We start from the raw sequence: 27909 nt of genomic DNA on the forward strand, positions 1-27909 counted from the left end.
GTGTCAACAATTTGTCATCATCATGTTTTTGTTTTTTGTTTTTTCTCAAAAAATAAAAATAAAATTTTTCGAATGCTAACAAGAACAACAGAAAATCGATCTAAAATGATCATTATTTATGAATCGATACCGAAACTGTACATTTTATTTACTGATGATGATGATGTTTCAAATTTAAAAGTTTCAAACATTATTTATTCTGCAAATAAACAAAACGCTGTTGTAAGATTAGCTAAAAGAAAGAATTCTATAGAATATTCTTCATTTTATTTGATTGATACTTCAATAAGAATTTATTAATCAAATTCTTTTTCTAAAAATGAATTCATCATTCATACACATCCTCTAGGCATCAATCAACAATGAAAAATGAAATGAACAAAAAAAAAAATACTAAAACTTGAAGAAACTGTCAATTGAATATTCATATTTATGAAAAAAAACAACAGCAGATAAAGATTTTTGATGGAAAAAGAAAAAAACCAGATCTCAACCCAAATATCCCAACACACACATACATAGCATCAAGCAACAACAACAACAACAAAAAATTGATCCAAATGTTTTGACACATTATCCAAAACATTGTTTCTAATGCTGTTTTTGTTTTGTTGATGATGATGCCAGACAAACAACAGCTTGGCTATATCCACCAACAGCCAAAACGAAAAGAAAAAGAAGAAAAACCCCCGTTAAAATATAAAGATCATCATGCTAAAAAAAGCAACTAAGAAAATTTTTTTTTCTATCTTTATCTTAGTGTCTTCGACGACAACGATCATCATCAACATCATGATGTTTGAATCTTATTATGAATGAAGAATGAATGAATTCTGTAAGAGAAAGAGAGAAAAAAAACTGAATAAATGAATTGAATGTCATCACATCGTTATCAACAACAACAACAACAGCAACGGCAAAAGGCCTTGCCATTCAACGATGATGATGATGATGATATTTTTGTTTTCGGAGATGTTCAATTTTGAAAATTAAACTTTTTCCAAACAACAACAACAATGACAACAAGATGGATAAATAAATGAATATAATAAAAAAAGAAGATATATAGAGATGAAGGGGAAAAAGAATGAAAATGAAATGAAATTTTTTTCATTTTGAAACTTTTTTTGTTTTTTGTTTCACAGATTGACTATTATCATCATCATCATCGTTGTGATCATCAAGCAAATGTACACGCAATAAGAATATTTTGTCGTTTTGTTTTGGAATATTCTTAATGTTTTCAAGATGAATGAATTTTTTGTTTTCACTTCGCATATATATTTCATTTTTTAGCCTGATAAAACATCTGATATAACCGAAAAAAAAAATAAAATGAATGTTGAAAATTGGCCATATTGAATGAATAATGATGGTTTGCGTGTAAAATTTGGGTCCAAAATCAAACCATTAAGTTATTGACAAGTTGTCAATAACTTTTTTTTAATAATGATAATGATGATGATGGCTAATAATCAGAAAAAATTGATGAATCAAATGATAAATTCATTTTGGTTTTGTTGTTGTTGTTGTTTGATGATGTTTGATGTTTGTTATATTTCCGTTATCAATATTTGTTTCTTATTCGATCAACAACAACAACAACAACATTTCATAAATCAAATATATCGGAATAGAAAAATAAAGAGATTCTATTTCGATATAAAAAAAATGTTCAAATATGAAAACAAAACAATATAATCATTCTGATAAGTCAATTTGTTTTTTTTCACTTTCTCTCTCTCTCTTTATTTACCAGGAATATTCAGTGTGGATTGGAGATGAAAATGGAAATGGAATTTAACAAAACACACACACACACATAGAAACAACAACAACAACAACAATTTCATTGCCTAATTCCGGTTATGATGAAAACGAACAAAATCTTTCTTTTTCTTTCTTTGGTGGAATGGATTATGAATTAGAGAGAGAGAGAGAGAGAGAGAGAGAAAGTGAAAAAAAAATGTAATATTCAACTGGAAACTGGTAATTCTAACTCGAATTTCTTTTCTTTTCTTTTTTTGTTGTTGATAGATTTGATGCTCGATTGGTGGTTGTTGTTGTTTGGTGGATTGATTATTTTTATTTATTTATTTTTCTTTTTTTTCATTCTTCATCGTTGTTGTTGGAGCTAAAAGCAAAATAATAACAACAACAAATCAGTGTATGGATGAAACAAGCAAACAAACAAACAACAAAATCTTTAATGGCAAATGGCAAATTTCGATAAAATCGGAATGGAATTGACAGCAATTATGGACATTGAAAAAAAATAATCACAGAATAATGGTAGTAACATGGTGACATTTTATTATTATTATCGTTGTCGTTGTTGTCGTCGTCTTCATAGTTTTCAGTTCTTCATTCCTCCAAGATTTATAATTAACCATGATGATGATGATCAAAAGAAATTTCCCAAAAATTATCACAAAAAAAAAAATTTCTTCAAACATTCGATAAATTAATTTCCTCTATTCCTACATATGTGGCGCCACCAATCGAATGTTTTGGTTTTGACAAAACATTCGATTTTTGTCAATCTTTGTTCCAAGAGAATATTTTTCAGTGCAATTTTTTTTTTGATCTGGATATGGTTTTTTTTTTTGTTTGGTTTCGAACCAAAAATATTTATTTCGTCGGTCAAGAAAAGAAAGAGTCCAATGGAAACAAAATAACAAAAATTGATCTTTTTTTGAAATCATTATCAACACACACTCACACATCTGGCAAATTTCTTATAAGTTGAAAATGGAAAATGTCATCATTGACGGTCATGATAATGATGAAAACCACATAGCCTAAAACCGTAAATGTTATCGTTTTTTATCGGGTTTGGTATTTTGGTTTTTTTTCTGTACAGATCGAATTGATAATTGAAAATCTAGCTAATAGCTATTATTGATCGGTGAAAGTTATCATCATTATCATCATCATCGTCATCATCGGAAATTAGTTCCAAATCATCATTGATCGACGTTTTTGTTTATTCGTGTGTGATGATAATAATCGAATATAATAACAACAACAACAATTATTATCATCAACATTTATTTGTTCATTTAATTGTTTGAAACAAAGTTTTTTTTTGGAGCAAAATTGTCCAAAATAATGACTACAATATGGCCATCTAGTGATGTAGAAATAAACTATAGATGGTGTTTTCAATTAATTACAAAATACGTTGTAAAATGTAAGTACCATCAATCTTCCCTGATTGAATTTTGATTTGTTTAGGCTTGTTGCAAAATATCGATTTTAAAAGAATGATTATAAGATAGACTTTCTGTTTTCTACATGTCCAATTATTGATATGAGTCATTTCGAAAGAACAGGAAGTAGATTGTGGAACTTTTACTTCATCACTACTTAACATAATTTGTAGTGATGATAAGAGTCATTTGGAAAAATCAATGATTTCTACATCGATATCTTACAATTAGAAAATGAATTTTTAAAAAAACAACCATTCCAATCAAATCATGGCAAAGTAGATTTGATGGCTTTAATCAAATTATTACCATTGACGTTTGCATTTTAGGATTCTAAGGCAACAATCTCGCACTGTAATCATCAATGATCATCATTGAGATATCAATAATTATCAATGATGATCATCGCTATTATGATCAGATGGAAGGTAATTTATCTTTTCAAGTATGTAATTTTTATTTTTTTAGAAAAACTATGAGATACAAAAATTAAATTTTATTGTTGTTTTTTAAAAATTTAATGATCATATGTAGCGTGAATCAATTTCATTTTCATTTGATATTATGTCGCCGAATCCTCATAAACAAAACGAAATATTACAGCAATATCCCAATGATCATACTGTAAATGTCATTGGTTTAAATCCTCCATTAGCTGATTTCGATCGAATATTTCAACCTCATGATGAATTGTATCGATTGGAATCGCGCGACCATTCACGTTATCAATCTTCGTGGCTAGTTTATGGTGCAACATTAAGCGCTCATATGGCTTCGATTACATTGGGCAGTGCATTTGGATGGAATTCACCTGCTATGGAGGAAATGAATGAAAATTATACTGATTCCAGCGGCTGGCATACACCATTATTGCCTTCTAATAAGGAAAAACGTCTAATATCATCAATCCTATCTATTGGTGCAATTTTTGGCGGTCTTCTATGTGGTAATTATTTTAATTCTTTAATGTCATTTAAAAATTTAAATTAAAAATCTCACATCTTTTTTTAAAAAAAGGATTGTTCATTGATCTTCTTGGACGACGAAAAACATTAATGTCATTAGGATTACCGTTTGGTATTGGTTGGCTTTGTATTGGATTTGCACGTAGTTCATTTCTCATTCTATCAGGACGTATAATAACGGGATTAGGTATCGGTATTGCTCTTGCAACTGTTCCCACATATCTTGCGGAAATCGCAACACCAAATGATCGTGGTCATATCGGGATGAGTTTTAATGTAAGTTATCATTGGATCATATGCTTTTTGTTCTAATCATTTAATTATTTTTAAAATCCAAGTTTTTTGTCGTACTCGGCATCGTTTTTATGGATATTATCAACATTTTTAATTTTCATTGGAATCAATTGGCATTTTGGGCATTATTACCTGCAGCCTTATTAGTGATAACAATGTATTTTATGCCCGAAACACCAACATGGTGTATGAATCGCATAACAGTATCAAATGAAGCTTTAATTATGGCTGAAAAAAATCTTCGTCGTTTGCGAACAAAAGAAAGTGATATTCATGGCGAACTTCGTGATCTTTATGAATTTGCACAGCAGGTTCGTTTGGCAAAGAAAAATCGAATCAAATTATCCATGCGTTCGATTCAGCGTCCTGATATTTATAAACCGATGTTGATTGCAATATTTGCATTGTTTTTTCAACAATTTTCCGGTGTCAATGGTGTTCAATTTTATATGAACGATATTTTCGCCAGATCTGGTTCCAATTTAACTGCTAAACAATCGACACTAATATCTAATGCTTTTATGCTACTTGCTACGATTGTTGGCGCTTTTGCTATTGATCGATTCGGAAGAAGAATTTTGATTATGCTTTCGGCATTAGGAATGGCTTTAAGCATAGGTGCATTAGGGTTCTATTATTATAAACATCCAGAATTAGCTCATGATTATGATGGATCGATCGAGCCGACTAGTTCTCACCTACCGATCATATGCCTGTCCATATTTGTCAGCTCATTTTCGTTGGGTGTTGGTCCAATCACTTGGATTATAATTACTGAAATAACGCCACCACAAACCGTTTGGCTGATTTCATCCATAGCATCAATATTTTCTTGGATTTTCACATTTATTGTCGTTAATGAAACACAATCATTTTTCATCATATTCAATGAATATGGTACATATTGGATATTCTCATCGATCAGTTTTATTTGTATCATATTCGCCTATTGTTTACCCGAAACTAAAGGAAAAACTATGGAAGAAATTGGAAAAATTTTTAATTATTAAACACTATTACCCGTGTATTGTTTGTAAAGAAATTAATGAGATTTTGTTTGTTTTAGAAAGAATAATTTCAAAGAATTTCCTCATTATCAAAATTGTATCAATTGTTCAGGGATTACTTAGGGGAGCGCATTCTATTCCAAAAAAAAAACTATTTTCGTAAAGCAAATTCTTTACTATCTATCTCTTCATGTTGGATAATATTGAGAAAAATTGGATTGAAACTTGTATCAAGAAAAAATGAATTTTACTAAAAAAAACAGCATTAAGATGGATTAATTGAATTATAATTCATGTCTGAATGCATATATGTGTTTCATTCAATTTTCATTGATCGTTTTTTTTATCCATCAGTCGTCTTTGTCAAAAATATTTATATTATAACATCAAGAAAAAAAACAAAAAATAATAATAGAAACTCCAATGATAACAAAATTAAATTATACAATCGAATGATGATGAACTTCAATCTTTTTTTTATTATCTGGGCTTCATTTATTTTCCCGTTTGTTTTCTTATTTTTATTGATAGACCAGATCCACGAATTATTATCGAATGAAATGTATATAATGTAAAGGTTTTCCTTGCATAAAAAACATAAGTTTTATTTTCATATGTAAATTTTTTTTTATTCAAGCAAAAAATTACAATCATCAATGATGATAAGTGTCATGAACACACGAATCTCTTATGTGTAAATTTGTTGTTGATTAAATCTAAAACAAAAAAAAAACTCCAATGATCGGATTTATAACGGATTCTGTGATGACCCCTTGTTGTTCCATTCGAAATCGGATTAATAACATCACAAAAACATCACGAGCTTTTAGACCTTCATAGTTCCAATAAAATAACCTTCATAAGGATATTTTATTGGAACTATGATGATGTGGATGTAAATTTTCCAGGAAAAAAGCATTCGAATAATTTCCATTTTTTTTTTTTTTTTGATTTTGAAATTTTTCATGTAAAAAAAACAAATGATTATAATAAACGATAATTTTCGATTAAAATCTGTTGGTTGATTTCATTTATCTGATTGAATGGACCAGAATATAATATTATTGATATTACAATTGTGTTTGATATTTATATTGCCTTGAAGCAATACTCGAAACGAGATTTTCTTTTGTTTGATTTTGTCGTTTGTTTGTCATTTGATCCATCATCATCATCGTCAACGAGAATTGTAAACATTGACATTATATTGATCGAAATGGTGATTGGTGATCTTTTTAGCCATTGTTATTTGTTGTCGGTTGTTCGTGCAATGAATGAATAATTGAAATTCAATTGATGATGATTGTTTTGAAATCAAAAAAAAAAAAAATTCAATCATGATGATATTGAGAATAACACAATAACAACAAAACCAGAATCGACAAATCATTCATTCATTCATTATTTAGCATCAAATTTTATTTTTTGAAATTTCAATTTTCTTTTCACAATAAAATAATAATTGAATATGATGTGTGTTTCAATTATAATTTCTTGGAAAATGATTTTTTGTGTTTTTTTTTCAATTGATTTTGAATTTTTTTTCGCATTTGCATTTATTTGATCTATTATTACAAGAAACTAATTAATCAAGTGTGTGTGTATGTGTTTGTGATTGGTCTCTGTGTGTTTATTAAAATTTTCTTTCCATTGTTATTGTTGTTGTTGTATTTGTTTATTATAATGGGAAAATGATATTGAAATATAAATGGAAAAGGAAATGATATTTTGCCGGTTTTTCAGAGAAAAAAAAATTGAAAAACAAAAACATTACATGAACTTCATTTATAACAACAAATGAATAAAACAATGGCCACATCATCATTATAATGAATAAAGAATTATGATGATCATCATAAATATCGAGAAAAATTTTAATCTAAAATTCGCTACAATAGTTGTCATTATTTTTCATCGTTTTTTTGTTTTTGTTTGTTTTGATATTAGTTTTACTTTATTTGATAAGTGGATTTCATCAAATCGTATCAACATCATCAGCCTTTCCTTAACATCATCAAATAATTCAGTTTGAAGTTTTTAAAGTTTTTTTTTGTTGTTCGTTCATCATCCATCGTATGATACCGAAAATAAGTACTCGAAATCAGTGAAAACTTTTACCCGAGAATTCATTCAAACCTAATATTAGTTTTCTCTCTTTTCATCATCATCATTTATTATATATTCATCAAAGTTTCTCCCATGATGATGATGATGATGACGATTCATGATGCATTTTTGGGCTCTAGAAATAAAAACAAAACATTACAAAAAAAGGAAAAAATATATTTGCAAAATTTCCGGCAAATATTGAAAAAGAAAGATGTGTTTTGAAAAAAATTTTTGAAATAAATTTTGCAATGAAAGTGATGTGTGTGTGTGTGTGAAAACTGGAAAAAAACGAAAGAAGTGAGAATATTCAATTTTTGATTGCCAGCCATTGAGAGAGCCATGAACCAGATCCAAATGAAAGTGTATATGTGTGTATATGTGTTTTGAAATTGTAGAGAGATCCACCATTATAATATGAATTTATGGAAAATTTAGATTGAATTAGAAATACTTGTTGATGATGATGATGTTGTTGAATAATCAAATATTTTGATTCTCATCGATGCTGTAATAAAAATTAGAAAAAAAAATCGTGAAGAAAATTAGATTGATGAAATCAAATCAAATCAAAAAAAAATCACGAATTTTTAAAAATAATTCAATTCTAATGAACGTTAAAAAAAATTTCAGCAGAGCATGCAAAATATTGAGTTTTTTTTCCATCGCCGTTGATTCAGTTCATCAGTTCATCAGAAGATAGTGATTTTATGTTTACTCTTTGTTTAAGAAATGCTATATATGAATCCCAGAATTCTTCATCTTAAATACGCATAAAACACAAACATGTTTTTATGCTGGCTTTTTTTCCATATTGGCAAAGAATATAGGAATGATTCCGGTGATTTGCATCGAGAACCATATAATCATTCGAATTGATGATTACACAAGTTCTACTTGAGAACAACAAAATCACTAGTCTTCCAGATCAACTGAGACATAAATATTTATTCGTTTTATTTCAAATCGATTATTGATCGATTCGAATTTTCGATGTGAATTCATGCATAATCAATTAATCAATCTATAATCATCATTGATTGATAAATTAATTTGTAAAACTTACCAGTTACATATCATGGATACGGCTGCTTGAACATCATTATATAATCCTTTGACCGTAATCGAACGTGTACTACCGCCTGCAGATGATGATGGATTGCCACCGCTACTATTTTTCATTTGATCGATTGAAATATCGGCCTGTGTTTTAATACGAATTTCTTTGATACGATTACCACCACGACCAATTATTGCACCAACAACCTTAAATTTTTCATAACAAAAATTCAGATTCAGAACTTTGAAATTTAAAAACAATAGTACCTTATGATTAACTTTGATCGTTGAAATAGCTGTACCATTCGGATTAATGATGAATGAAACATCATCACGTTTCATCAAAGTATTCTGAAGACGATTTGTATCATAATGTTTTGCTTCTAAATGCATAACGATAAACCATGATATTTAATCAAAAGAACGAATTCAGTTTAGTAACTTTTTCTCACCTGTAATCCAACGGAATGGATCATCGTTTGTGGGACCGAATACATCCGGTTGACCAGAATTTCCAGTAGCAGCAGCAGCCGCGGCTGCTGCTGCTGCGGCAGCTGCTGCCGCACGTATAGTTGCCATTCGACCACCACCGCTACAGCTGACTTGTGGTGGACCTGTATTTGTTGCCTGTGGCCAATGATGATGATGATGAGCTGCAGCAGCAGCGGCTGCCAAAAATGATGGTGATGTGGCTCCAAAATCGGATGGAGAACGGCCATGATCCATTAAATGATGATGAGGATGTGTTTGAGATTGTGGTGGTCCATTAGTTAATGTTGATAAATGACGATTGCCGGTATTTGATGGCGACGAGAATGGATGATGATGAGGATGAGTATGGGGATGAGCGTGATGAGGATGCGGATGTGGATGATGCATTGGTGGTGCTGGATGATGATATTGTGCAGGGGGTGGTGGTGGAATCGGTGGTGGTGTAAATATACTATTTGTTCGGCTTGGTTCATGATGGGGAGGTGGTTGTTGAATCGACGGTTGTGATGGACCATGTTGTAACGGTCCAGGAGCTGTTTCACCATACCCACCATAACGTAACGACATGAATGGATCAAAATTTGCAGGATTATATAATTGATTTGGTCCTTTGATGGGAAACGTTCGAATCAGATTCAATATAATTCCTAAGGCATTTGTAACAATATCGATCGGTCCAGTTACAGCGCAAACACGTTCGGTACTTTGTGGACAGCATTCCGAATATACTTTAATTCCAGCTTTAGTTTCCTGTGATTTTTTTGTAAAAAAAAGTGACAATATAATGAATGAAATTGCATAAAACAGAAATCAAATATTATCAGATAGAAAGATGAAATACCTCTCGCAATTGTGTAATACGTGCACCACCTTTACCAATTAATCCACCCGCATGTGATGTATGTAATAATAATCGTATTTCACAAAGACTATTAGTAGTTTGAGTTGTTGATGCGGATGATCCATTTCGAGATGATGATCGTTGATCACTACCAATAACTGGTATCGATGAGTTTCTATTTGTTGCTTTATTTGCCGGAAATCTTGAACGCTAAACGAGATTTGAATATTTTCACAAATGATAGAAATTTGAAAAAAATACAAAAACTACTAACCGAAGAATTTGATGTTATCGAAGCAGAAGTAGATGATACTGCTGTTGAGTCAATAAATTTCAATATTTCTCGTACAATTTTGATAACTTTATCCACGTTGGCCACGATCGTTAATATTCTTTTGTTATGTTTGTAGGTTATTAATATTGTTTTGTAAATTTTCAATTCAAAAGAATTTGGAAAAAATGAAAAAATAAAGATTAGACAAAAGAACCAGAATAGGTAACAAATACGCCCACGCGCATTAACACCAACACCCACACATAAATAGGCAACAACAACAAAAAAATATCTGATTAATCTAAAGAATTTCCGTCGGGTAAGGTGAAGGTAGGCGTAGCAGCAATGGCAGGATTGGTGGTATTAGTGAGCGGGAAAAAAACAGATCATTGAATAAGCGGATACTAAAACTAATTTCATTTCGGAAGGAAATAATAAGCTCAACAATTCCGAAACATAGAAAAATGTGATGAATAAAATTTTTTAAAAACAAACTATACCGTTCTGGTGAAAGACAATCGGGCACGGTTATTGATGATTCATACTATAAGATTCATTCATTGATAATAATTGATTTTTTTTTGTTTGAATTTGGGTTTTCAAATCAAACGGGTTGGTGATGGTTTCATTGGTGTTTGGTATAATAATGAAATACAGAAAGGAAGCAAAAAATTTCAAGTTTAAATATGCGATTAACCCATACACACGCACACACACCGGTCCCATTAAAGCAATCAAATTTAAATCATGTTTTGTCATTTGGTAATGATAACGCCCAATGATGAAGCCAAATTATAACAAATTTCATAACACATATTAACCAGGTTGATGGATTAATTTTTAAAAATTTATATATGGTTGATGGTTGCCGGTTTGTGGTTCGTTGGTCGTGTGGTTTGTTGTCGACGAATGATCATCGGCCAATTCATATTCATTTGAATCAACAAGGTTCGGTCATAGGTTTTTTTAAATTACGGTTATTTTTACGGTCAAAATCGGTCATTGGTGAATGATTGAATATATAATTGGGAATCGATTATTGAATAGAAAAAAAGGAAAAAAAAAGAGTAAAAAGAAAGAGAAAAACATTTTCTATCAGTTTTGACTGGTTTTTATAATAAAAAAAAATTAATTAGAAATATTATTAGAAACGTTTTAGGAAATATTTTCCTACAACATTAGATTAGTATTATAAAATAATAACTCTTTTCGGCCAAGCAGATCAAAGATTCAATTATTAAGGAAAGTTATATTCTCTCATTTAAAAAAAAAAATCACAGCAAGGATGAATATATCCAAAAAAAGGAAATGATAATAAACAATTTTTTCATTTGAAAAAAAAAGAATGAAATTTAAATTTTTAATCAAATGAATACATACAGTTTGTCGAAGATGAGTTATGTTGGAACCACCACGACCAATAATGGCACCGGCATCCTATAATCGGGTTTTTTTAAATAGCCATTCATTTTTACCAAAAAAAAAGAGACCATTCAAATAAATAGCCCGCCCCAACAATAATATAGAATTGAGAAATGAGAAAGAACAATGAATTATTTAGAATATAATACGTCAAAAAAAAAAAATTCATTTGATTCTATATTCTGATACTACTACCTAAATCTAACTATTTTACAATTTTACTTAAAGTTAACAACTCTCTAAAGGTAATAATAATTAAACAAATGAGAAAAGAAAGATAATGGAACTTACACGACTAGAAACTAGAAAACGAACTTCCATATTAATAAGATTATTATTATTATTATTATGATTATTATCTTGTTTTAATATTGTTGATGTTGATTTTTGTTGGGCGTTATTATTTTTTCCGTTGTTGTTGTTGTTGTTGTTATCGTCAACGTTGATTATATCGTTATTATGATTATTATTACTATTACTACTGGTATTTAATAAATTTTTACGGATACGTTTACGTTTTGGACCATCATCATCATCATCATCATCATCATCGTCATTATCGGTTTGATCATTATCATCATCAACATCATTAACACCATTGCCATCATCACCATCTGAATTGATCGATTGTTGTTTTTGTTCTACAATAGATGATGATGATGATGATAATGAATTGTTTGTACGAGAATTACGTAATAATTGTTCAATATTTTTACTATTTTTATTTGAATCTAAAATATTTTTATCTAAAATTTTTGAATTTTCAATATTATCTTCGTATCGATAACGTTTCTGTTGATTAATTGAATCTTTACGTATCGAATCAATATTTTGATCGGATGATAAATTAATTAAGATGTTGTTATTGTTATTTTTATCAACGTTATAAAGATGATGTTGTTGTTGTTGTTGGTCGTCGTCGTCGGTATTGTCGTTTTTGATTGTACAAAAACTTTCATAAACATCGTCTTCAGACATAATTCATACGAATTACCCGAAAAAAAATATAAATAAAATTATTCTTCTTCTTCGTATTTTTTTTCGTTGTTCTTTCTTCACCGCTTTTTTTTCTTTGACTAAGAATCGAAATAGGACTTGTAATAATAATATCTATTGGAAGAAAAGAGAATAAAAAAACGGAAAAGGAATTTGAAATTAATTTAAGTAAAAAATTGAAATTAAAATTAAATTAAAGAACCAGAGAAAATTCACGAAAACTTTTTTTGTTGTTGTTGTTGTTGTTGTTCGAAATAAAATTCATTACTCTTAAACCATATAAATGGATAAACTAATTAATTACAAACAATGATTATGAAAAGGAAACTACTCGGCAACAGAAGATTAGATGAAATTTAAACACAACTTTTTAAACACAACGAGAAACAACAGTGTGAGAAAATATTTTAATTAATTTTTTCGTTTTGATAAAAGAAAAAAAAACGAAATGTACTTACAATTTTCAATGTGAAAATGGTCAAATAATAATTATGATTTTCTTTATCACCAATATAATAAAGGTCATTTATATTTCATATATCAATATATAATTTTTTTTCAATTAACAAACTCAATATTTCCTTTTACTGAAACCGAATGTTTGTTTGTTTGTTTGTTTGTTTATTTGAATCTGAATGTATTTTCAATTCTCTATTATTATATGAAAATATAAAAAAAACAAACACGCGATGATCAGAATTTAAATGTAAAAAAAACTGTTATGTACGTATGTGGAGAGAGTATACACGGAACAAACAAAAAAACAAAAATAATAATAATAAATTAAACTGATAAAAAGAAAGAAAAAAAAAAACGTAAATTTTTTGGTCCGTTGTTTGAATATTATGATTGCCAGTTGTTGTTGTTGTTCGAATTATTTGATTCGTTAAATTCGATTATGTTTACGGTTGGGGGTGGTAAGCACAGAAGCAACAAACAAACAAAAAATTAAATGTGTAAAACAAACACAAAAAAAAACTTACTTTAACCTAACCTAACTAAAAGTATTTACAAGGATAATTTTCTGGATAAGATAAAACAAAAATTAAATTTCTTTTCTTTTCTTTTCTTTTCTTTTAAATGAATACAATTCAATTTTCTTTCTTTCTCTCTTTAGTTCAATCAACAATAGTAATCATTTTTTCCATTAGATTATTATTACATAATAATAATAATATGGTTTATTAGAATTATAGAAGAGATAAATAAAATTCTGTCTGTTATTGTCATTAAAAAACAACAACAATGATCAATTGAAATGGACTAGAATACGCCCTATAAGTAAACGATAGTAATTTTGTTGTTGTTTCACTGTACCGCCTTCCGCATTGATGGATTTGAAGTTTTGTTTTTTATTTATTGAAAACAAAACAAAAAATTTCCAAAGAATTTTTTTCCCCTGAAGTTCATCATCATCAGCTTGTTCGAATAAAAGTTTTTGTCATTCAAAATGAAAAGAGAAAATACCCCGCAAGATATACAGGTTGATCAAAAAAAAAAAGAGAATATGTTTTTTGTTTCCTTCAAAAAAGAAAACAAAAATATGCAAATATAAATCAACCAACGTATATTGAATGAAGGTAAAGAAAATGAAATCAAAATTTAAATTTTCAAACAAAACATAAAATATTTTCATATTCATATTCATATCTATCAAATTTTCATTGTTTTTTTATTATTCATTTTCATTTTCTATCCCTTTTGTTTCACCCAAAATCATGTTATTTTCCATCATCAAAATACAATTGAAACATACATACATACACACACACAGGTTTTAAACCATTCTGTAGACAAAATATTTATTCATTCATTCATTCATTCATTTTATATTCATTATCATTATTATTCCAAAATAGAAGGCATTGAATGGAAATATCAACAGAATGAATGAATGAATGAATAAAAAAAATATTTGATCGAGAATAAAAGTGAAAGAGAGACAGAATTGTTTACTCACGAATTCCATCATCATCATCATCATTCATGAATCGAGAATTATTTGATATTTGGATTCTTTTTCTTTCTTTTTTTCGGTAGGTGATCATATGGAAGTCAAAAAAAAAAATTTCTAAAAAGATACATGAATTACATTGATATGTATCAACAGTGATAATGATGATGATGAATAAATTATTTCGTTTTTCAAATAACACAAAGATGTATATGTTGAGAGGGGAAAAAACTTCTGCATCTATTTGTATCAATGGTTATTCAGCAACAATAACAAATTTTTTTATACAACCGACCCGAATAGACAAATAGAAAAAAAAACACTTTGTCAAAGATATAGACACACTTCCTATTTGGATTGGGCAAAAGAAGAAGAAGAAGATATATTCATTTCTGTTTCATAAGGGTCCAATAATAGAAAATCAAATCAAATAATAAAAAAAAGTAAAAGTAAACTAGATTTTTTTTTCTATCGAAATAAATCTATAGATTGTATTATTATTTTTCTTTCTTTCTTGTATATCCATCACAACAACGACAAAAATGTAACAAATGCATAATGTGAATATATTGAAATGAACTGTGATTTTCTTCTTCTTCTTCTTGATTAAATATGCACCAAAATAAAAATATTGATCGAAAAAACTATTGACAAACATCTATCATCACACACACACACACACAAACTATTGTCATTTGAATAAAAATAAATTGTAAATTTGTTATAACAACAACGAATAATACCAGTCAACCAATAATAATAATAATAAAAATCGATTAGATTCAGATTCAAATTCTAAATCATAGAATGAAACAAGCAAACAAACAAAACCCAAAATGATATACTTTTTTGTTTCTTCTGTTCAAAATTTTGCCTTTAGCATATAAAGAATGTTTCATAATGTTGTTAATATATAAAGTAAAAAAAGGAAATTAATAGAGAATTCAGAATATCGATACAAACTATGTAACAATTTCCAATCAATCAATCAATCAATCAATCTGTCTAATAAAATCTTTAAATCTTTGAATAGAAAATATTTATAATCAGAAAAAGTAATGAAAAAAAATAGTCAACTATAAATCGATATAATAATAATGTGAATGTTGGAAAAAGATTGGACAAAAAAAAAGTACTCCAATATCCAATATCTAATGATGATTATAAGCATCTTTTTCTTGATTTTATTCTCTATGATGATGATATTCTCTCATGGGATGATCATTAGCTGTCCTAATAGTTTTCATTTTTTTTATTGTTGTTGTTGTTGTTGGTATTTCTATACTCTATCATTTTTTGAAATAGATAGAATCAATCTGGATATCGATATTATGATGTAAGAATTTGGAAAAAAAATATTATTAGCTAATAATAAAGTGGAACAACAACAACAACAACAACAAAAAAATCTGATAAAAATGATTATAACGGACAAGAATTTCTTATTTATTTCTATCTATAAGCTTTTATAACAAATAATGAACAACAGAGAAACAGAAAAATGTTGGAATTTTTTGGTCCAGGAACGAAAAAGAATTTAGAATCTTGTCTAGCTTTTGAGAGAAAAATAAATATCTTTCTTTCGTTAATTTACTATCACTAATAAAGTGATGATGATGATGATCATCATCATCATCATTATAAAATGTACAGAGAAATGAAATGAAAAAAACAAGAAGAAATAGATGGAGAAAATAAACGTAAAAACAATTTTTCTTGTTCTCATTTCATTCTGTATTTCATCAATCTTCAATTCTAGATATTCTGATATTGGAAAATCAGTAAACATTTACAGTGAAACATTTTTTTTTCTTGTTGAAGATCAAATAAACCAAAAAACAATAATAATCAAACAGATCAAAACATCTTTGTAACATACTCGATGATGTTATTCAATTATTCATAATCATCAAATATCGATTGGAGGGAGAGAGAGAGAGATCTGATGATAAGATGAATGGATTAATAACGATAATGAAAAACAAAATAATAATAAGAATACTCAATGATGATGATGATGATGAAAAAAAATGAATTGAACAACAACTTGTTAAAATCGATCGATTCATTCATTCATCATTATCACTTTTATATTATTGAACTGAATGAATATTTTATGAACTTATTTTCCTTTAAATCTATATGATGATGATGATGATATAAATGATTGAAATATTTTATCATATATGTATGTGTGTATGTCAATATATTACCATCATCAATTGAAATTATCATCAATCGATGGTGATGATGATGATGATGATTGCTTGCTGTTTGGTGCTTATAAAAAATTTATTCACATTGATAGAATCGAATCCGAATGATTCGAATTCATCATGCATTTCATTACATTTGTTTGTATATTTCGAAAAAGCTATGCTATGTTTCTTTTTTTCATGAAAATAAAATGTGAAAAAAAAACAAACTAATCGAATCAATCAAACATCTTTATTCAAGCATTCAAAACGATGATATTATCATTTATTTATCGATCAGATCAATGAATGAATGAATGAATGAATGAAAAACTTACATGCAAGAATAACATCAAAGTATTTAGACAGAATTTCGATGAATTTTAGTTTTTATTTTTTTTGGTGGTTTAAGAAACCGAAACCAGTGAAGAAACTTCAAACACACACATATGTTGAGTATTTACAGTTTTTTTTTCTATCCAATATGCTCACCAATCAATGATGTGATGAAATGAAGACAACAACAACAAAAAAAATACTTGTTTTTTTCAAAAAAGTTTTCATTTTTGATTTTTTTTGTACGTAAAGGAAAGTCAAATTTGACACACACTCACAAAAAGCGAAAGATAAATTAGATAGAAATCAAACGCAAAAAAATCATGAGGATTTTTTCGTTTGATCGATATTCATTCATTCATCCATTTCGAAATATATATATTGAACCAAAATCTTATGAAATTTGTAAAAAAAAACAACAACAAAATTTCATTCAATATGAAAAATTTGTTGTTTTTTGTTTCGGTTGTTGAAAATTTGGATACAACAACAACATAATTCATTGATGATGATGACAAGATGAAGAATAACTATTTTCAAATCATCTAACCGTGTTATTGTTGTTATTCATCATCATCATCATCATCGAAATGATGATGAACAAATGAAACCAACAACAACAACAAAACCGTAATATATGAAAAGAAAAATTTAATCTTCTTTTGGCAACAAATGCAAATGTATGTTCTTAAGCCATCATCAAAATAATTCCGAAATACACATTTGTAAATGTGGTTCCCGAACAGAAAAAAAAACAAACATCAAAATGATTTTTGTTTTTTGTTTTTTCATCACTAGCGACCCCCTTTCATCCCTTGATATTGTGAAAAAGCAAAAGCAAAAAAAATCTAGGAAAAAAGTCAATTCAATTGATGTGTGTTGATGTGGTCGACAAAAAAAAATCAAGAATCACGAATTGGAAAATTCGATTTCTCGATCAAAATCTTGTTTCGATTCTGTGGCTATAGCAAGAAAAAGAAAGAAAAAGAAAGAAACATTATTGACATTCTTATTTGTGAGGGACAAATTAATGAACGATCCAAATAACAACAACAACAAGATTACATGTCAACAAAATAGAGAAAATTTATCACTAAATTTTGTCAATCAACAAAATTTTTCTTTTCTTTTTGATTCTCATTTTCTCGACACATTATTTTTGGTTGGGATTAAATCCAAAGTCCGATTTATTATATACCAGTTACAAATGGAAAATTCAATTCAATGAAAGAAAGAGAGAATGAGGGGTTATATATTCATTTGAATTGGAAAGAGAAAAAAAACTTTGAGAATTTCTGGTTGATTTTTTGTTTTTGTTTGCTTCTGTCGTTGACAATCACAACAACGATCCGAATGAAATTGTGTTATTTTGCTTTCGATTTTCATCATCATCATCACCACCATCAATATCATTGAAATTACAAACAAATTATTCTGACATTAACCAGACTTTCTAGGGATTTTACAAATTCAGAAAACTATTAGATTGTTTGATTTTCTTTCCTGATAAAACTAAATTATTAAGAATTTGCAAAGCCTTTTTGGCTGTTAATTAATTTATTAAAGCCAAAAAAAACTTAATTAACACAATAATTTAGTGAAAACCAAGAAAAACAAAACAAAATGACCAATGATTCTCGTGCAGAAATGATATTCTAAGCTAACAACAACAAAAAGAAACCAGAAGTATATTAACTAAAATAATATAAAACTAATAATGATAAAAGAAAAGTTTCACACACACACACACAAACAAATGTTAGTTTTGTTTTGGAAAATGAACAATAATAATGTGATAATTATGAAATGATTCTGATGATGATTTGTTACAACAAATCAACACCATTACATTCATAAATACGATATTTATAAATGTAATTTTATAAGTAATTTTAAATGTTTATATCAAAGCAAACGAATTCTGTTGTTGAATATTACAAATTGAAAAAAAAGCAACAACAACAACACAGTGAATATATAAAAAGAAAAAGTTCAAAACCGATTAAATTCAACTCACGAACAATCATGATATCGATGTGCGATGGCGTTTTGAGTGTTCCAAATTGCAACAACAACAACAACATCGACAACATGATCAAACTGAATAAATGTTTCTGACACATTCAAATTTGAGAATTTCAATTCATGAAAAAAAGAATATTCTGTTTATGACCGGAAAATAAAAAATAATAATAATAAAAATTCATTCCAACTCACAACATCAAGAATATTCCTCAGAATAAAATAGCCAAACACACACACACACACGAAATGGCCTGAAACCTGATGTTAGATTCACCATCATCGTGTTAAGTCAGTCATAAAATAAAATAAGTCAGTCAGCCAGTCTTTGGACACCGAATAAGTTGAAAATAGATTTTGAAAAGAATATATAACCAATTAAGGAGCAAAACATTTGCGATGTCACGATGTTTGTTGTTGCTGGAAAAATAAATGAAATTTTTTTTTGGTTCACTGTTCAAACGTAAAAAAATCCAGAAGAATTTTTTTTTTAAGAAAAATCCAGGATTTTTCTTTTCAATTTCAGTGATCATGTTACAGGTTTTTCTTTCCTATTTGACTTATAAAAGCAAGTTTCAATCATTTTATTTTTCTGTTGCTGCTGGTATTGTCATCTTTCTTTTTTTTGCATCGTTCCAGCAACGGTTACAGCAAAATTTTCTATTCAATCCATGAATCTTTATATATTTTTTCATTAAAAATTCATTCAACTTTCGACAACAACAACTGTAGACAACAAACAAACAAACAATGTTATGCAGGAGAATTTTCAAAAAGAAAATTTTTTTTCGTTACACACTGTCCCCAAGAATTTTAAATAAACAACAACAATTTTTGAACTTTCAATGTAAACAAAACCAATCTGAAATTAATTTTAAAAACATACACTGAATATATATTCTATGGAACACAACATGGAGAAAGAGAGAAGAAAATTATTTTTATCATCAGAACAAGATAAACAAGTGGGGGTGAAAAACAAAACAAAACAAAACAACATCATTCTTCAATCGAAATATAAATTATTCATATGATAAATATAGATTTTTTTCAACAAAAAAAAAATGTGAATTTCGTAGAATAAAAAAAAAAAGAAATTTCAATTTTCTGCATTGCACGAAAACTATAAAATAGATTGGTTGTAATCGCAGTTTGTTCGTATTTTCTATGAATTTTATTAATTAATCAACATTTTTTTCATACAGAATTTTCAGCTTCTGGCTATCTTAGTTTAATTCATAATGTTATTATTGTTTTTTTTCTGGGTTTTAGGTTTTCAATAGGAACCAGAATATTAATACTGAGATTCACTTTTTTTTTCTTCATTTTGTTGATAATTAAATTTCTGTTGTTCTTCATCACTCTCTCCACACTATTTTTTTTAATGAAAATAGTTATTGTAATTAAAAAACATGCAAATCATATTTTCTATTTTGCTAACCATGATGATGAAGAAGAAACAAAATAAATGACAACAGTGTGACAAAGAATTTATATGAAAGCAAAAGTAAATTCCATTCGTATACAAGCAATAGAAAGTTGGTAGAAAAAAAACACATTGTTATTTTCCAAACACTGCCAATTCTTATGAAATTTTTCCCTTTTCATTGAAAAAAAACTAGAGAGAGAGAGTAGGAGAAATACTGGAAACAAAAAATAATTAAATCGTCATTAACGTTCAATTTCTTTTTAACCCGAACCAAAAAAAAAAATTGACTAATTCCAAAAAAGAGAGGAGAACTCTTTGAAACTATTTAACTCGGATAATAAAAAAAAACTGCCAGAAAACAAAAACAAGTTAACGGGTAATTTGAAATTGAAATGATAATGAATGAATGATAAAGATGATAATAATGATGTTGAACTTCGGAAAAAAAATCAAAATCAAATAACTGTTCCAATTAGTGGAAAATTAAACAAAAAAAACAAAAAACAAAAATGGCAAACATTCATTCTCATAAATGACAATTTGGTTTATCAACATCAAGAATATTCATTGGAATTTGATAAAGTACCAGAAATAAATTCTGAATAAAATTCGATCAACAATCATGATAATGATGATGATGATGATGAACTTTTGATTTATACAAAATTATTTCTCTCTCTCTTCTTTCCCTCTTTTTTAGTTTCAATAGTTCCTCAATCGGCTGATTAATTAGTAAATTTTGAAATCATTATCGGCATTCTGTTGTTGTTGTTGTTGGAACCAATTCACTATTTACAAGTTGTGTTCATGATTATTATCATCATCATCCAACAACTAACTAATTATCAGAATGAAATATATTTTTTGAATGAATAAATTAGAGACAGGGGAAAAGAATCGGATTTAAACAAACAAAAAAAAAAACAGTGCATTTTTTTAATCCATTTTGTATTGGAAAATGAAAAATCTTAGTCATTATTAGATTTTCAATGATGATCATTATTGAAATGAAAATATTTGACAACAACTACATATTGAATAATTATTGTATCTTTTCTTTCTAACTAAGTGAATTTTCTGTTCTAATTGAAAGAAGAAAAATTGATTGATTTTGATGAAAAAAGAAATGTATTTTTTACCCCTCAAACAAAACAATTCAAAAAAAGCAAATTGAAATCAACAAATCAACTCAAGTGAAGCCAGAAAAAAAATTTGTTTCATCAAACAGAATCTTAATAATAGAAACTGTTTTTTCAAAGAGAATTTTGTTTAGTAGTTCATTATTGACTGATATTCAATTCGATTCAATAATTTCGACAACAAGAATCAAGTCAATGGAAACAAAAAAATGACAAAATAATTATAGTGCGAAACAACAACAACAACAAAAGTGTTTTCTCTCAATCATCATCAGTCAACCTTTTTGGGAGAGAAAATATCTCAACCTGAAACAAATTACTATAGCTACTTATTGGAAAGGAAAAAAAAGAATAACAGGAAAAAATAACATTTCCAGAAGAAGAAACTTGATGAATAATGATGATGATGACGACGATGATGATGACAAATAAAAGAAAATTGACAGAAAATACATATATAGTGTGTAAACAACAACAACAGCAACCAGCAACAAACAGAAAAAAAAATTGTGTCCAAATTGACCTGTCGTCAAAAGAATATATAAAAACAACCTGAATATGATCATTTGAAAATAATGATAATATTTTTTCTTTTTCAATGGAATTTCCGAAGAGAAAGAGAATGAGAGAATGAAAGAATGAGAAAGTCAAATTTCTATGTCGATACGGAAGAATTGACAAATCGATATTGTGCATGTTTTTTTTATTATTTTTATTTTCGTTTGTATTTTCATAATGGATGGCATATACTTGTATGCATTTATATATAGAGTGAGTGAGAAAGAGAAAACAAGAATCGATTCTTTCATCATCATCATCATCCACTCTCGATCACCTAAAGAGAATATGACATTTTTTTTGGGTATTTGGTAATAACTATGGAAAAGGAAATTGGATAAATTCATACATACATTGCGTGCGACTATTATCACTTGTTTAGTTATAGTTTCTATTTTCATTCATTCATAAATGAATGAATGGAATGAAAATGTTTAAATAGAAATTCCTGTCCATTTCTAATTCAATGTTGTTGTTTTTTGTACAAAGATCAAAACAAGATGGATTTTTCTTTTTGTCTATTTCAACAATTAACTTTTAGTATTTCGTCATTTTGTGATGAATTCATTCGAATCGATTCTTTTTTAGATTTCATTTTTCTTTCTTCTTAATAGTTTCTAATTGAATGAATGAATGAGAGAGAGAGAGAGAGAGAGAGAGAGAGAGAGAGAGAGAAAAAAAAGGAAGCCAATCATATCATCATTCATTCAATTTAATTTGTGACATAATTTGTTGTGTGTGTGTGTTGTATTTGCGTGTTTGTCTCTAAAGAATAAAATGAAAATGGGAAAAAAACACTAACATTGATATAAAGGAAGAGAATATTCTAGAGATACAAATAAATATATTCACTCGAAACGTTTCAACAACAACAAAGAAAAAGAAACCTATCAAAAGAAAAATTTTGTTATGAAACAACAAACATAAGAAAATGTTGTAGGAAATATGGTCACTTAATAATAATAATGGCGAAAAAAAAGAATCCAGAAAAGTGTTTTTATCTGGAAAATGGAGATTTTCTTCAATTCGTTTCGATTAAACGCGATAATAAACTTGAGGGGTGCAAAATAGTCACTGTAGGGAAAAAGAGAATAAAAGAAAAACACGAATCAAAATCCGAACGAAAAAAACACTGTGTACTTTTGAGAATTTGATGAATTCATAAGAATTTCCAATGTACTATTGTGGTGCAAATCTGTTTGTTTCAAAAAATTATTATAAATGTTTTTGATGGCTGAAAACAAACAACATTTTCAAAACAAATCTATTGAAACAAATAAGGATGGCTAACTAAGTATTTAATCAGTATATTTTAATAATTTTCAATGGAAGCTAATCTAGAAAAGCATTTTTGGAGGGAAAAAAAGTTACTTTTTGGCCATTGGATTCAATTTCGAATAAAATTTTATCAGAATGTTTCGATTAGAATTGAATTGAACAAAAATTATTTCCAAAGGTAATCGATTTGATCTAAAAAGATTTGGATATTTTTTCATTATCATCACCATCATTATTTGTTATATTTGAAAACTTTAAAATAAATGAATGTCATGCTTACATTTTTATTGACAGATTTTTTTCTTTCAGAATTGGGGTATGTTCAAAAAAAAAACATTCAAAGGAAAATGACATTTATTTCTTGGGTCGATCGCGGTTTGGTTAGCTGATATTTGTCGCGCTCAATATATGATGTGATAATCATCATTATCAACGTGGCAAATGATGAAGCAGATTTTCTTTTTTCATTTTCATTTTGATCAAGGATTTGCAAAATCAATGCATTTTTTTCTGCTGCTTCTGAGTTGAATGAAAAAAAATTTACGTTTTTTTTAAATCATGACCTTTTTCAAATTCTAACCAAAATTCAATTATCATCATTTGGACATGAAACTGATACTTGTTTTTTTTCTTTATCTTGCTGCAAATTATTTTTTGGAGGGAAAAAAATAGTTCATCATCATAGTTGAACATGATGCATAACATTGACACAAAATCAAATCAGCATGATTATGATTAAGCAGAAACAAGGAAATATTATTTCATTTTTAAAAAAATGAAATGAAATGAAATCTTTATTAAGCAAAGATAACATTTATGATAAAGATATCGTTATCAAAGATAATCATCGATAATCATCGATTAACATCATCATCATCATCATCATTATCAGATGTAAATTCGAACATTTATTTCATTCGAAACTAATAATATTCGAATCTATTTCGATCCAAACGGGCTGACAAATGTTAAAATATGAAATGCCAGTGATTTACACGAGTGAAAATTACAAAATTTTCTTTTTCATCTGACATCCAAATTTCGTAATGTAAAATTCATCATGAATCATTATCTTATCAAGTTTTGAAATTTTTTGTTTTTGACATTTTGTTTCATTTTATTATATATTTAATGGAACCAATTTTGATTATAAATAATTGAATGGCCAAGAAAATAAAATTATTTTTCTCAAATTAATTCAACAACCACAAAAAAAAATAAACAAATAATGACAACGTTGTTAAGAAAAAAAAATGGAAAACTAAAAAATTCTTGTGGAAAATTTATGACAGGAAAATCATCATCATCAATGAATGTGACGTCTAAATGTTTGTTTGGTTTTGGTTATGTTATTCTATGCAAAAACCAGCAAAACAAAACGAAAAAAATTTCCATTTTAAAATCAACTAAACTAAACTAACCAACTAACGATTTTCCGAAGTAAACATCGCCATCACCATCAACTAATGGTAGAACTGTCATTTTTGAAAAAAATTGGTAATAAATTTTGCAGAATAAAAACAACAAACTTTAAGTACACATCATGATGATGAACGTAACGCTAATTATAACAATTTTTCTTCTTCTTTTTATTCTTAGATTTTGCTTTCACAAGAATTTAATCACTCGAAAAAACGAAGAATAAAAAATTTCGAAATTCGCATGCGCATTGCATTTCATTTATGTTTTTCAATAATAAAAAATTTTAGATTCGAAAATTAAATTAAATAAACGAAACCTACCTTGTTTCAATATTGAAAATAATTTCCAAATTTGAGAATTCAATTATCGAATTATTTCGGTATTGGCCATCATCATCATCATCATCGTTACTGTCATCATATTTGTCACTTGAAAGATTGAAAACGAAAAAAAATGGAAAAATAATAAGAAAAAAATATAAAGATTGTCATCAAATTTGTCACCAATATCAAACATGTTGTTGTTTTTTTCAAAATAAACCAGAAAAACTCAAATGTCAAAACATACCATCATTATGACAGGAGAAAAAAATACGAGCAGAGAAAAAAATAAACATCAAGCTCATCATCATTATAACCAGAATAAAGTTGCGAATAGAAACTTTTAAAATAACAAGGGCTATTCAATTTGTGTTGTTACTATTCATTTCGCCCACCCAATAATAACAAACACAAATGAATTTCTTCATCACAAACATTGGGTTTATTTAAAAAGAAAATTCCTGCCTTAAATTCAAAGATTATGGAAACACAGCGCAGAATGCTTGTTTCTTTCGGTGTGTTATATAACACAAGACAAGACAAGAAGAAACAGAATTTTTGTAAACATCAAACAAAATCAAAACAATTAAAAACAAAACAAAACAAAAAAATTGAAAATGAAAATTAACATTGGAAAAATACTTACCATACTTTGTTTGTGGTTTTTCTCGATGAATTTTTTTCTGTTTCACAAATTCATTATTCAGATGATAATGATAATTAAGAACACACACACACACGCACACCTTTTTAATCAATTATCGGTGTGTGTAATAATTGTTTGTTTGTTTGTTTGTGGTGGTGTCTAAAAGACACACACACACACACACAACGAGAGAGAATGTTTATCCAAAGCCACACTTTGAATTATGAAAATGGTTTTTGTTTTATCTTTTTTTTTAGTTCCAGAAATAAGAATAATATTTTATACCAGCATTCGAATGTTTTTTTCGTTGATTGTCAATGAATAAACAATTTAAATACACATAAGAAATATAGATAATAATAATGAAAAAAAATTACCAGAATTTTTGTAAGAAAATGAGCTGAAAATAGAATTCTTGTATATGTGTGTTGTTGTTGTTAGTTGTGTAGAATCTTACACAACTTATATAACAAACACCAACCAACCAATATTGAAGAACAAACATACAAACAAACACACTGATAGTGAGATAGTGAGATAGTGAAATAAAGAACCGAAAAAAATGGACACGACCGTTAAGTATATATTGATTCCATTTGGATTCTTGTTTTTTCTTTTTGTTTGTTTGTTATTATTTCTTCTTCATTTCATTTCATTTGATAAAACGAAAGAAACAAAATTGAAAACAAAAAAATTCCAAAAAAAGAGAGTTTCTGTTGTTGCTGTTGTTGTTGTTGGTGTGTGTTTCATCAATACAGTTTTAGGCAGCAACGGCAGTAGCATCATTTTATTTCTGGTTATTTAGTTTGTGTGTGTGTGTGTGTTGGCGTTATTCTGGATCGTTCTGGATTATTTATATGCTCTCTGTATGTATGTATAATATGCTCACATAACATATATTCTGGTCCTATCTTTTTCTTTTTGCTAGTTCCAACATTATTCCCCCTATAGAAATTTTGGTTACGAATAAAAAATAGATGCTGTTGTTTATTTGTTTGAATGTTTGTCGAGTTTGGTTATACCCATACACACATACACATTCAAAGACAGCAACCAACCATTGATTAGACAAAGAATCCTAAATCGGATGAGGTAGTGGTTATATGGATCAGGAAATATAGTCAGGAATTTTTTTCGTTGGTTTGTTTCATTGGTAATAATGGTAGTAGTGGGTTCAATTTGGTTGGTTTGCAACAAAATGAATGAATGTCGGTTTTCATTTGTTGGATCGGCATTAATAAGTTACAGACACACACATACAGAGATAGACCGAAGTACACAAAAGACAAGCATAGGTTAAAATAAGAGTTCAAAACTAAAAATCGATCCAAAAGCACACACAACACACACACACCCGCAGTTGAATGCGAATAGTGTTCCAACAACAATGCGCATGTACGGTTTCAATTTCAAATACGGTTTTTTTTTAAAATATATATGATACATACATACATGCAGGGTTACAAGAATGTCAATGGGTAATGAACTTTTAGGTCTTTGTTCATTTTTTTTTTTTGTTCACTTTTTTACGCACACACACAAACACACCGGGTATTGTTTTGTCGGGAAAAAAATAAAAAATTTCTGTTTATATCCGGTTTTTTGTTGTTGGTTACAATGTGATGAACAGGGTTATGAAGGGTTGATTTAATTTTTTTTTGAATGAAATTTTAATAAATAGGGGATATAAATTCGTTGAAATCAATGAGAGAAAACTGGAATCGATTCGGGGGATGTTTTTTTTTTTAAATTGTTCATTATCACCACCATATCATCATGATCATGTGATTCCAAAATGATGTTCAAATGAACTTCTTTCTTTTCTCCAATGTGTGTTTTTGTGTTTGTTGAAACATTGAATTGAGGAAATGAATGAGCAAAAAATGAAAAGCAAAAACAAAAAAGACTCACTTTATATATGTAAGTGAGTGCGAAGAAGATG

At 28.0% G+C, this 27909-nt stretch overlaps 2 protein-coding genes and 1 long non-coding RNA gene across 6 annotated transcripts; 2 read left to right on the forward strand and 1 right to left on the reverse strand.

Annotated features, from left to right (window-relative positions):
* The first annotated feature begins 3549 nt into the window (after positions 1 to 3549).
* On the forward strand, positions 3550 to 5931 carry LOC113796405 (facilitated trehalose transporter Tret1-2 homolog). 2 transcript variants are annotated; one of them, XM_027346678.2, is made up of 4 exons: positions 3550 to 3657; positions 3747 to 4158; positions 4230 to 4453; positions 4516 to 5931. In XM_027346678.2, the coding sequence occupies exons 1-4, from the start codon at positions 3577 to 3579 to the stop codon at positions 5479 to 5481; spliced, it is 1683 nt and encodes a 560-aa protein (XP_027202479.1). In that variant the 5' UTR covers positions 3550 to 3576; the 3' UTR covers positions 5482 to 5931. The 2 variants fall into 2 exon arrangements, with proteins under 2 accessions (XP_027202479.1, XP_075677887.1); XM_075821772.1 differs by having other exon boundaries at positions 3611 to 3640.
* A 940-nt stretch (positions 5932 to 6871) lies between these two features.
* On the reverse strand, positions 6872 to 26298 carry LOC113796404 (uncharacterized). 2 transcript variants are annotated; one of them, XM_075821771.1, is made up of 11 exons: positions 25968 to 26298; positions 25322 to 25429; positions 11964 to 12782; positions 11631 to 11687; positions 10751 to 10794; positions 10251 to 10368; positions 9977 to 10186; positions 9096 to 9885; positions 8911 to 9026; positions 8651 to 8850; positions 6872 to 8092 (listed from the first exon to the last, which is right to left on the reverse strand). In XM_075821771.1, the coding sequence occupies exons 3-11, from the start codon at positions 12648 to 12650 to the stop codon at positions 8068 to 8070; spliced, it is 2247 nt and encodes a 748-aa protein (XP_075677886.1). In that variant the 5' UTR covers positions 12651 to 12782; positions 25322 to 25429; positions 25968 to 26298; the 3' UTR covers positions 6872 to 8067. The 2 variants fall into 2 exon arrangements, with proteins under 2 accessions (XP_075677886.1, XP_027202478.2); XM_027346677.2 differs by lacking the exons at positions 25322 to 25429; positions 25968 to 26298 and adding an exon at positions 23860 to 24104.
* Positions 24105 to 25932, forward strand: LOC142645490 (uncharacterized). 2 transcript variants are annotated; one of them, XR_012846620.1, is made up of 3 exons: positions 24133 to 24627; positions 24750 to 25076; positions 25179 to 25932. It is a non-coding gene; the product is annotated as an uncharacterized LOC142645490 (long non-coding RNA). The 2 variants fall into 2 exon arrangements; XR_012846619.1 differs by having other exon boundaries at positions 24105 to 25076.
* Positions 26299 to 27909: the final 1611 nt, after the last annotated feature.

Source organism: Dermatophagoides pteronyssinus, unplaced genomic scaffold, assembly GCF_027571235.1.
Source record: "Dermatophagoides pteronyssinus isolate colony J.1.1.1.1 unplaced genomic scaffold, Derpt_VIB-CSIC_2022.12 sq0012, whole genome shotgun sequence".
In the NCBI taxonomy this organism is placed as follows: Eukaryota; Metazoa; Arthropoda; class Arachnida; order Sarcoptiformes; family Pyroglyphidae; genus Dermatophagoides; species Dermatophagoides pteronyssinus.